This window comes from Rhinoderma darwinii, chromosome 5 (assembly GCF_050947455.1).
Source record: "Rhinoderma darwinii isolate aRhiDar2 chromosome 5, aRhiDar2.hap1, whole genome shotgun sequence".
NCBI lineage: Eukaryota > Metazoa > Chordata > Amphibia > Anura > Rhinodermatidae > Rhinoderma > Rhinoderma darwinii.
This window is the reverse complement of record NC_134691.1, coordinates 336,682,014-336,695,055: the sequence shown is the minus strand read 5'-3', so window position 1 is coordinate 336,695,055 and position 13,042 is coordinate 336,682,014. Positions and strand designations below refer to the sequence as shown.

General features: G+C 39.6%; 1 protein-coding gene across 1 annotated transcript in view; it reads left to right on the top strand.

Moving 5' to 3' along the window:
• Positions 1-13,042, top strand: part of MEOX2 (mesenchyme homeobox 2) — a 79,384-nt gene that overhangs the window by 53,658 nt on the left and 12,684 nt on the right. The window contains exon 2 of the mRNA XM_075828776.1: positions 10,765-10,937. Coding sequence (XP_075684891.1) covers positions 10,765-10,937 — 173 coding nt within the window. The remainder of the gene's footprint in view (positions 1-10,764; positions 10,938-13,042) is intronic.

The window sequence follows — 13,042 nt, the reverse complement described above, 5'->3', positions numbered from 1 at the left end:
CCCTAGAACCAAGCTCTGACATTTATACAGCACCATAACAAAGCTCAGTACATAAACACAGCACTAGAACAATGTCCATACATATATACAGCACCAGAACAAACCTCAGTACATAAATACAGCACCAGAACAAACCTCAGTACATAATTACAGCACCAGAACCAACCTCATTACATAAATACAGCACCAGAACAAACCTCAGTACATAGATACAGCACCAGAACCAACCTCAGTACATAAATACAGCACCAAAACCAACCTCAGTACATAAATACAGCACTATAACCAAGCTAAGTACATATATACAGCACCAGAACAAAGCTCAGTACATAAATACAGCACTAGAACAAAGCTCTGACATATATACAGCACCAGAGCAAAGCTCAGTACATATATACAGCACTAGAACAAAGCCCATACATATATACAGCACCAGAACAAACCTCAGTACATAACTACAGCACCAAAACCAACCTCAGTACATAAATACAGCACTAGTACCAAGCTTATTACATATACACAGCACCAAAACCAATCTCATACGTATATACAGCACCAGAACAAAGCTCCGTACTTACATACAGCATCAGCACCAAGATCAGTACATATATACAAATACAGCTGAATTTAGTGCAACCCCTGCCGTATAGGTTTGTACGGCGTAAAACTACAGCTCCCAGCATGACCCGAACAATGGTGAGGATATGCTGGGAGATGCTGTTTCACAAAAAAAAAATCATACCACCATCATCTCGTTGCAGATCACAGAGTGACTACAATACTTATTAGAGGCAGAATAAACATTTACATTAAGTGACTCACCGTGACGTCTCAGATTCTACTTCTTTTCTTCTCCCTCCGGTCCAGACATCTATGATGGATTTCTACCGGCCATGACCCATTTCTGCAGTCTTCTGCTCAGTTGTCTTCAGCTTCTCACTTTTAAAATATTTCTGCACCTATAAACAAAGTTAAAATTCTCAACAACTCTAAATATAATAGAGCACCATACACTGCACCTTTAACTATAATAGGACCATACACTGTGTCCCTGATTATAATAGTACCACACACTGTCACACACACACACACACACACACACACACACACACACGCACACACACACACACACGCACGCACGCACACACACACACACACACACACACACACCGTGCCCCCTATAGATAGTGCCCCCATAGCCCCCTGTAGATACTGACCCCCATAGAGCCTCTGTAGATAGTGACTCCCCTGTAGATAGTATCCCACATACAACCCTCTGTAGATAGTGCCCGCATATGGACTCCAGAGCTGCAAGGCAATAGTGCTAACCACTGAGCCACCGTGCTGCCCTACATATAGCTTCCCCTATAGATAGTGCTCCACGTATAGCCCACCTCTGTAGATAGTGTCTCACATATAGCTCCCCCTGTATATAGTGTCCCACATATAGCCCACCCCAGTAGACTGTGCCCTACATATAGCCACCCTGTTGCTAGTGCCCCACAGGTAACCCACCCCTGTATATAATGTCCCACATATAGTCCACCCCTATAGAAAGTACCCCAAAAAAATAGCTCCCCTATAGATAGTGCTCTACATATAGCCCACCCCTGTATAGTTTCTCAAATATAGTGCCTCACATATAGACCCCCTGTATATAGTGCCCCACATCCCCACATATAGACCCCCTGTAGATAGTGGCCCACATATAGACCCCCCTGTATATAGTGCCCCACATCCCCACATTCAGACCGCCCCTGTAGCTAGTGCCCCACATCCCCACATATAGAACCCCTCTGTATATAGTCGCCCGCACATAGACAACTCCCCTGTAGATAGAGCCCCCACTATAGATAATGTCACTCACAGTTTTATGAGAAAAAAATTAAAAAAACTTTACATACATGATTCCATTCCCACGATGTTCGCTGGCAATGCAGATTTGCTCTCTTCTGAGCAGGTCTGCTGGAGCTGAACGAGCGTCGTCCAATGAAGCTGATTGGCGGGGCAGAATGACTTGCCCCGTCAATCAGCGCCTTTCAAGCATAGAAGCAGTGCGATTATGTCATTGCGCCGCTAACCAATCAGCATCATTGTAAGGCGCTGGATGGTCGGAACATGTCCGGCCATTCAGCGCTAATGCATGTATTTGGTAGTCGCTAGCACCGGGGCACCCTTCGGTGCTAGCGACGCCTACAGGCATGAGAGGGCTGTGTCGCACAGACCCATACTTGTTGGAGGCTCGGCGGCGCGGGCCCCATAGTAGCGGCGCAACCACTGTAGCAGTCATAACGGCTGCTAGCGGCGCCACTGGGCATATGGGGGGCGTGTCGGCTGGCGGCACGGGCCCCCTCAAGCTGCGGGCCCTGCAGCAGCCACTACGGCTGCTACCGCGGTAGGTACACCACTGTATACTGCATACTTGCAAACTTTTGAGAAGAGGCATCACGCAGATTCTTTTTACAGATCCCTAAAGTAATAGGGTAAATTAATACAGGCCCCAGACCAAACTCCCTAAAAGAATTCAGACTAGACCACTTGAATATATATAGACCTCCTAAACAAATACAGACACCAAACTAGACCCCTAAAGTTATACAGAGCCCAGTCCACAGCCCCTAAAATAATACAGAGCCTAGACACCTAAAGTAATACAGAGGTCAGACCAGACCCACTAAATTAATACAGAGCCCAGACCCCCTAATATTATACAGAATCCAGTCCAGAACCCCTAAAGTATTACAGAGCCCAGATCATAACCCATAAAGTAATACAGAGCCCAAACCCCTAATGTTATACAGAGCCCAGTCCAGAACTTCTATGTAATACAGAGCCCAGAGCTCTAAAGTAATACAAAGCCCAGACCCCCAAATAATACAGAGCCCAGGTCAAACCCCCTCAAGTAATACAGAAACCAGACCAAAACCCCTAAAGTAATATAGAGCCTAGATCAGACCCATAAATTAAAATTGATCCCAGACCAGACCCACTAAATAAATAAATAAAGGTGTAAGATAAAGCACGACACATTCTGAGGGGCACATTGGGCGCTCCCAACCTGAAGAGTAACATGTTTAGAAATACTCTGCACACTTTTTAGATGTAAAAAAAAATCATTGATTTATTGGAAGGTCTCACAGCGTTTTTATGGCAAGTCAGAAAGGTAATAAACATTTTTGGTCAATAGACCTTCATCCGATCAAATAATAATAATAATTATTAGCATTATTACTAATAGATGGCCTGATGAAGGTCAACAGACCTTCATCAGACCATCCATGAGTAATAATAATAAACAAATATTTCAATATACAATAACATATTGCAGGACAATACATCATATGACTTACTCTCAAAATAATTTTACCGTCAGGTATAGCGTCACCTGGGAATACCTATAATAACATTGCAATAGTCAATAAGTGAAAGTATAACTGAATACAGTCTACTAAAGATAGATACAGGTATATGGAGGGCAGAAAAAATTAAGAACCCACTAAAACGTTAACTATAGCCATAGTAGTATTATCAAAAAGGGTAAACAATTGTGCAAAAACGTCTTTAGTGATAATCACGACCTACAGCATGTAATAGCAGATTTATTGTAAAAGGGCACGACATATAGAGACAGATACATATGTACATGTATATAATAACGCCAGCAGGTTGGCCTAGCGGAATAGTGGTGGAGAATAATGAGACATTACTGGGAGATACGGAGAAAGACCGACCTGACTGCCGGAGGCTAATTGCACCCTAGGATAGATCGGGCGTGTGGGTAAAGGCGATATAATCGCTAGCAAAAAACGCGCCATGACAGGAAATTAACTTGTCTTTAAATATGGCGTGAATGGCTCTGATAGGTCTAAGACTGTCACGTGATATGATGGGACGTGCGTCATGACATCACTGCTTAATGCTATGTTATAGCTAAATGCTGCAAAGCACAGGCTGTGATTGGGCAAATCTGGTCATGTGGACGGAAAGTCACCGAGCAGTTGAAAAGCCATTGAAAAAGTCAATATACATATATTGTGTTAAAAGTCAAGTTAGAGATGGCTACATCTGTACCTCCCTTCATGGCAGCGGTATTCCCTAATGGCATTGCCCCCCTTTCGGCAGGATTATTACCCCGCCACACCGCAGACATTATACAGGAATTGTCTAAGGAACATGACAAAGACTTCGAGGTGATGACTTGTCTCCAAATTCACCAGATCTCAATCGGATCGATCATCTGTGGGATCTTCTGGGGAAAATATATCCGATCCATGGAGGCCGCACCTCACAATTTACAGGACATAAAGGATCTGCTGCTAATGTATTGTACCAGAGACCACAGGAACCTGCAGAGATTTTGTAGAGTCCATACCTCGAGGGGTCAGAACTGTACGGGCGGCACGAGGGCCGATCAGTATACAGAGAAACCTCAGACCACCTCTTTGAGAGGGCCACCCTCTTATTCAGACCTGATTTTTTGTGAAAGACTTTCTATTCCATCATACCCTATGCTTACTGGTCGTCTTCTTTGAGTGACCGCCCCCGAGGAAGACCATTTTTCAAAGCATTATTGAGTGGTCGACTCAAAAAGGTACAACTCCTTTAATCTGGCATAAATGGAACCTAATAGATGCCAGATTATCAGATATTCTGGATTATCAATTGGGTGTAAAAATATGAGATAAAGCTCCAGGGCTCTGATTCTAAATCTACATGAAACTTCATAAAAAGCACAAAATAGAGTTTATCATAAGCATTAATGTCGTAATTTCCTATCTGATTCTTTCCGCTCTTCGTCTTTTGCTTCTTCGTCTTTTGAAGTTTCACATTATATTGCAATTTTGTACTGGAAACATAAACATTATTGGACTTTAGGGATTATCGGATGCGGGATTAAGGGAATATATATACTGTATATATATACATAGGACATATAAGACCATAGTATGACTGTATACAGTGTGTAGCACTTGTTCTGTTGCTCTAAATGTTTTATAAAAGAATCATGAATCTGATCTGGTCACACAGTTGTGATTGATTTCAACACAATTTTACATGGTAACAAAAAATTAAAAAATTAATACATTTTAATTTATTAAATATGTCAATAATTCAGCAGATGTATTTGCACAAAATAAATGTAGGGTAATCTCAGGTAAAACAGTTTTAAAAGGGCTTTCCAGGACTCTATTATTGATAATCTATCCTTAGGACTGTCCATCAATATCTGATCCATGGGGTCTGATTTATGGCACCCCCGCTGATCAGCTGCATTAAGGGGCTACAGCGCTTTCCTTATTGTTTATTCAGACACAGCGCCGTACATTTGGTTGTGGATTTGCCTGGTACTGCAAGTGTTTAGGACTGAGTTGCAGTACCAGACACAACCACAATTGTGGCGCTGTTCCTGATAAAGTGAAGGGAACACATCGCTTAATGGATTGCCCCTTCATGCAGTCCCAGAAAACTCCTTTAACATCTTCATTAATTGAGGGGTACACATAATTTGATGAAATGACATATGCACATAATGTCAAGAGCAGTTATGTAGTCATTCGTTAGTTGTTTTTTTGACATAACGCCATGTGGACGGAGCCTAAATTCAATTTGGGATCTAATTTGGGGTCTGAATTTAATTTGTGGTCTGCTCTGGAGTCTAAATTTATTTTGGGGTGTGTTTGTTTAACCCTGACTCAGCCGGTAATTGTGCCTCAACTCTAACTTTCACATTGATCTGGTTAATGCTGGGTGGGGGCCCAATCAAAAAATTGCTGTGGGGCCCAGTATTTTCTAGTTCTGCCCCTGATTCTAAAATTTTAAATAAAATGAATATAGGTGAAATATTTTGCTATATATTGATTGCAATAGAAAGACGACAATACTTAATATTAGACATCTGAAGAAAATTTGCTTTTAGTATATTCCAAAGACATTTTTGTATGAAAATCAATTTTTTTTTTTAGCAAAAATAAAATAAAAAATTTATAAAGTGAAGATTTTATTAAGAGATTTGCTATTTTTGGGTCAATGTTTCCTTCCTTTGTTTCTATAATAAATATGAATATTGTAGCTTTAGCTGCTTTTACTTGCAGTAGCAGTCGGCTGAGTCATGTCCATTGGGTCTATTTTTGGGGTCTGGTCTGGGATCTGAATTAATTTAAGGGTCTGATGCAAGCAATTAATCCCTACCGGTCTGAATCCTGAAGTATTTTACTTAGGAGAACCCTCACCCTGTCACTTCTAAACACCCTTCCAAAAAGAAACATATTTTGTAATCCTGACCCAACCATACTATAGGAGGGCACTTTGCTTGTCCCAAAAATATGTAATAACTGCATAGAAAAGTAAGCGAATGATTGAGGATTCTGAAGAACTCCTTACTGATTTTTTTTCTTCTTTTCCCTTAAGAATAGGTCTGCCGTTAAATTTTAGACAAGTAACATTCACACCAGACCAAAAATTTTCAACCTTCCAAAACACCAAAAGTTTTAATTCCCTTATTTTGGGTCACACAATATTTTTTATTGTCTACTTGGAATATGTCTATGCGATAGGGCGCACAACCGTATTATGGCCTTGTACCAGTTGGGTGTGGTCCAGAGCCATATTATGGTTATAGTGTTATTTTGTGGTGGTTTTTGCTCCTCCGTATGTGTCTATGGAGGTGTTATTTTGTGAGGACAGTGTGCAGCCAATGAAAAAAAACATTGTGCCATGCTCCAGCATCCATCTATCTATCTATCTATCTATCTATCTATCTATCTATCTATCTATCTATCTATCTATCTATCTATCTATCTATCTATCTCATATCTATCTATCTATCTATCTATCTATCTATCTATCTATCTATCTATCTATCTATCTATCTATCTATCTATCTATCTATCTATCTATCTATCTCATATCTATCTATCTCATATCTATCTATCTATCTATCTATCTATCTATCTATCTATCTATCTATCTATCTATCTATCTATCTATCTATCTATCTATCTATCTATCTATCTATCTATCTATCTATCTATCTATCTATCTATCTATCTCATATCTATCTATCTATCTATCTATCTATCTATCTATCTATCTATCTATCTATCTATCTATCTATCTATCTCATATCTATCTATCTATCTATCTATCTATCTATCTATCTATCTATCTATCTATCTATCTATCTATCTATCTCATATCTATCTATCTATCTATCTATCTATCTATCTATCTATCTATCTATCTATCTATCTATCTATCTATCTATCTATCTATCTATTTATCTATCTATCTATCTATCTATCTATCTATCTATCTATCTATCTATCTATCTATCTATCTATCTATCTACTTATCGTTCTTAATTTATTTTATATTGATTTATCCTTTTTGTAATCTCTTGTAATCTTTTTTTTTTTTCCAAGAAATTATGTGATTCTGGAATTCCACCAGATCTGTATTTAAAGTCGTGGCCTTGTAATTCCCTGGATCATAGAATTTAATATACATGCAATATTAGCATATTGTATACCAGATGTATAGATGAAGAAAAGACAGAGGGTCATCTCCACAAATCCCTCGGGAGCAAAATGTTTTAGACGTAACATCTATCATAGGGCATTCAAGACTGAGTCCTTATAAAGCAGAACAAGACTTTTGAGCAAGTTATAACATCTGTAGAACAGATGGAAACTAATATAAAAGCTGCCAACATTTTTTTGGGTCTCCAACCCTTTTTCCACCAGAGAGAAACCATAAGGGCCTTGCTTCATAGGATGTGAAAAGAGACCGAAAGGTCAGGGTGGGATGGTATCTCCGAACCCAAGCTCCCAAGAGGTGCATTAAATCAGGATATTTCCAGAAACAAGTTTAAAAAACAAGAGATTTACAGCCGTTCACTTTAAAAGAAAATAATATTTTGGTAGAGGTAAAAAGGTAAAATGTAAAAAAAAATATCAACCGACTCCAAAATTAAGCACGGAAATAAAAGATGATAAAACACAAACTAATATTAATATTTAATAATATAATAATAGTTCCATATGTTTTTATTTGAATGCTTCATAGGCGAAATGAAACATTTTTACAATTCTATGAGGTTTAAGACCATGCAGAGGCCGGATCCCCAGATTGCCCAATTAATTATTTTATATGAGACGATAAATTAACAACAAAAAAATCTTCCCAGGGTGATAAAACTGGAAAACCCCATCTTGGATTTCCTCTTTGGGGCCAATAATATCCCGCAAATCCCATTTTCAGAGACTTAAAAAATACACTATCTGGTCAAACGTATGTGGGCCCCTGCCCATCACACCTATATGAACATGTTGAACATTCTATTCCAAAACCCTGGGGGTGTTAATATGGAGTTGACCCCCATTTGCGACTGTAACAGCCGCCACTCTTTTGGGAAGGCTTTCCATAAGATGAAAGGGGTATTCGCAGAATTTAAAATGACCACTTATCCACAGGATTCTGTCAGCCTCCATAGACATTGACATTGAATAGAGCGGCAGGAACATTCTTGACCGTCGCTCCATTTAAGCACCTCCTCACTGCGGGGGTTGCGCGATCGGCGGAGGTCCTATGTATAGGTGATAATTTTCGATTCTGTGACAACCCCTTTAAGAAGCATGTCTGTGGGAATTTGTGCCCATTTAGCAAATAGAACATTTGTAAGGTCAGGCGCTGATGTTGGACGGGAAGGTCTGGCCTACAATCGGTGTTGGATGGGGTTGAGGTCAGAGCTCTGTGCAGCCGCTAGAGTTCGTCCACACCAAACTCCTCACCCCATGTCTTTATGGAGCCCGCTGTGTGCACAGGGGCTGAAACAGGAAAGTGCCGAACCCCAAACTGTTACTGATCTAGCAGATAATAATAGCACTTACAGGTAACCGGGGCAGATCTAGCAGAAAATAATAACACTTACAGGTGACCATGGCAGAACGAGGACATAATAATAACCCATACAGGTGAGCAGGGCAGATCAAGCAGATAATAATAACACTTACAGGTGACCGGGCAGATCTAGCAGATAATAATAGCACTTACAGGTGACCATGGCAGAACTAGGAGATAATAATAATACTTACAGGTGACCGGGGCAGATCTAGCAGATAATAATAATAATAACACTTTACAGGTAAATGGGGCAGATCTAGCAGATAACACAGGTGACCAGGGCAGATCTAGCAGGTCCGAAATTTCACTAACTGACTGGTGGTAAAGGTGGCATCCTATGACAGTGCCACATGTAAAGTCACTGAGCTCCTCATTATGACCTATACAACTAGAATTTTTTGATTATGAAGATTGCATGGCTGGGTGTTTTTCTTTTCTTTTTTTTTTGCAACTTTTTGCAATGGGTGTGGTTGAAACACCTGATCTCTATTATTAAGGGGGATGTCGACATACCTTTCTGCCATATTGTGAAGCTCAGACTATACTTAGGCCATCAATATCAGATTGGTGGGGTTCCGACTCCCAGCACCCCCACCAATCAGCTGACTGAATGGGGCACAAGGTTCCAACAAGTGCCACAACCCCATTGTTTAGCAGGCAAAGCGCCGTACATTTGGTAGTGGCTATGCCTGGTACTAGAACTCACTGCAGCTCAGTCCCGATCAAGTGAATGGGACTGAGCTGCAATACCAGACACAGCCACTACCAAAACGTACGGTGCTGTGATTGCTAAACAATAAAGAGGATGCTGTGCTCTCTGAAGCCCCGCGGCCTCTTAATACAGGTATCTAACCCTATAAAGAATTTTGGACTTAATATGAGTAAACAAAATTTAATTATAGGTAACATTTCCTGGCCTAGACCACTTCCATTAACCCTTCACTTGAAAACCCCCCTTTCAAAATCCTGCATTTGCATTTGGCATGGTTGACCTAAAGTATATTTCCAGCTGATTGTTCAAATTATTTAGTAGAGCTATGCCCAAGTGGGCACTGTTTTTTTTTTAAATTTCCATTTATTACTATATTTTAGTTTTCCGCTTGACTCGTCCTTTTCTTGATTTTAATAGACATTATAAAAGAGAGGTTTGAATTGGTATCTCCAGGGCACATGTGGACTATCATGTCGAAGTTCCTACCTTAGTACAGGAGTGCCCTTCCCCTGTCTACTAATCCACATAAGCACAGGGGTGTGATGATGGGAGTAAATTTCCCAAGCCTCACAAGCATGGAGAGAAGAGAGGGAGGAGAGAGAATGTTTTGTATGCCTGTATGCAGACAGGTGACTGGGTGACTAAAGGCAGCTCTTTGTAAAATCCAAAATGGCTGCCTATGTTTGCAACTTCCTTTACAGAAGGAAGAATTACTGTCGAGCACAAACTGATGATCAGACATGTAAAGTAATGTGTTGACTAAGAGACCATGAACCTTCAGGAGCACATGGAAGTGTATTATTTGCTTGAAGATGAGCTTCATGTCCTGTATTTTCCCACTGATATACGGATGTAGCCATCTTTATCTTGACTCGATAGCTTGCTGCAGCGTCATATCACACAACAAAAGCCATTGAAAAGTCATTGAAAAAGTCAAGATAAAGACGGCTACATCTGTAATGAGTTTTTATAGAGACATTCTTTTATAGCTTTATGTATGGATGTCACAGACGCGTTTCTAATAAAGAGAAGCATTAACCTAAACCAATATAGGAAACATCCAGTAAATAGGATGCCTGATTTTTATTTTAAATTATTTTTGCTTAAAATATACAAATAATGCAAATATTTATATTTTTTTCCATCTGTAGATTCCCAGGAAGGAAGTTACAAGTCAGATGTAAATAGTAAACCCCGGAAAGAGAGAACGGCCTTCACGAAAGAACAAATCCGAGAATTGGAGGCAGAATTCGCTCATCATAACTACCTGACCCGGTTGAGACGATATGAAATAGCTGTAAATCTGGATCTCACAGAAAGACAGGTACTTTCCATAAACGGCTTTATACGGCTTTGGTTGGTTGATATCGAATAACATCACTATGGGGGTTATATGTAAAAAAAACAAAACAGGATAGAAAGACTAGGGATTGTTGTAATAAGTTTTTATATAGGGGTAGATTTGATAAGAAATAAGGTTTCTTTTTAAAATAGTTGCACCTAATCTAGTTTTTGAATACGGTTACTTAAAGGGTTTGTCCGGATTAGACATGCCTTTTCCCCATCAGAGGTCCCTCGATGATTTGACTCTCACATGTTATCGTGGGGAAATGACCAGAAATCAATAGGCCGTCCATGCATTACACGGGATGTGGGTTGGCCAGCAGTAGAGCCTTTCGCTGCAGGGTGGGGGACCCCTCTATTACAGACAAACCCTTAAACCCTTGTGATTAATTTTAATGGGCACCATGTAATACTTAATTTACTCTGTGGAGGCGCTGTTGAGGAACTGAACACTTTTGGCCAGGTTCCTCTGAAGATCTCAGCTGATCACTGGGAAGGGGGTTATCAGCTTTTTTTTTTTTTTTTAAAACATTCTAAGAAGAAGGGATTGTCCAAAGTGGACAACTTTTTTTTTTAAAGAAATAGTCATTAATTATTAGATATTAGATATTAGATTAATTAGACCTAATTCATTATTAGATATTAGACCTAATTAGATATTAGATTAATTAGACCTAATTCATTATTAGATATTAGATCTAATATCTACAAGGGATACATGACCCTTTCCTGACATTTGATGTAATTTTTAAATGACTGCAGTTCACCCCAGTATTCCTCTTTTCCTATATAACATTTACAGGGTTTAAGAAGCTGGGATATAACAATATGTTTTGGGGGTTACTCACAGGGTAACAATTATAAATTAAAAGACCCAAACAGTTAAATGGTTGGGATCTTTTGTAACGTCTCAGATGTGCCTCTTAAATTGCTTTTCTTTTGTGCCTTATGTAATTAGATCCCTATAGTGGGCTTTACTGACAATCAGAATTAGTATTTTTTTCTGTGGGGCTTGCTTCCCCTCAGCTGACAGAAGAGCCAGGCCCCTGACAGAAGTACCTCCTGTATTGTCGTAATGGCAGCCCTGGCTCCTCACAGTGTAGAGCAGTTTAACCTGTCATTGTTCCTGTCTCTGATATGCAGGGAACACCGGTACCCAGAGCGGCCTTACATTACATACAGTGCTCAAATAATAGAACCATATGGTGCTCAAATGATACCAACACACAGTGCTCAAATAATACCATCATACAGTGCTCAAATAATATCTCTATAAAGTACTCAACTAATACTACCATACAGTGCTCAAATAATACCACTATACAACACTCAAATACCACATACAGTGCTCAAATAATACTGCCATACGGTGCTAAAATAAAGTCACTATTCAATGCTCAAATACCACCTTACAATGCTCAAGTAATACCACCATACTGTGCTCAAATAATACCACCATACAGTGCACAAATAATACCACCATGCTTTGTTCAAATAATACCGCCATACAGTGCACAAATAATACCACCATATAGTGCTCAAATAATACCGCCATACAGTGCTCAAATAATACAACCATACAGTTCTCAAATAATGCTAACACACAGTGCTCAAATAATACCACCATACAGTGCTCAAATAATACCACTATACAACACTCAAATAATATCGCCATGCCAGATTACAGCTAATCGCTGGGGGTCACAGAACGGGGACACTTTGTGATAAGTTTATTGTTAAGGGCCCCTTCTAACAAGTAGGGATTGTCCAAAGCAGAGACCCTCTTTAATATAATATTCAAATGGGATCCGAACAAAACAATCTTATTCTATTGCATTTTCCATTTGACCAGAAATGCACCATGTACAATGTGCAAAATATTAGCCGCAAATGTATAGCAGATGAGAAGGACATAAAAAAATTCCTAAACCAATATATTTCTATGAACGAATGTCAGGTGCCAAGGAAACAGGGAGTTTCCGCAACCCATCAAAAGTGTAGAAAGCAAATGTTTTCAATCCTCGATGTAATTTATGCTTATAGTATGTTGCTTTATATGATATATATCTGCGCCCCGCTATATAT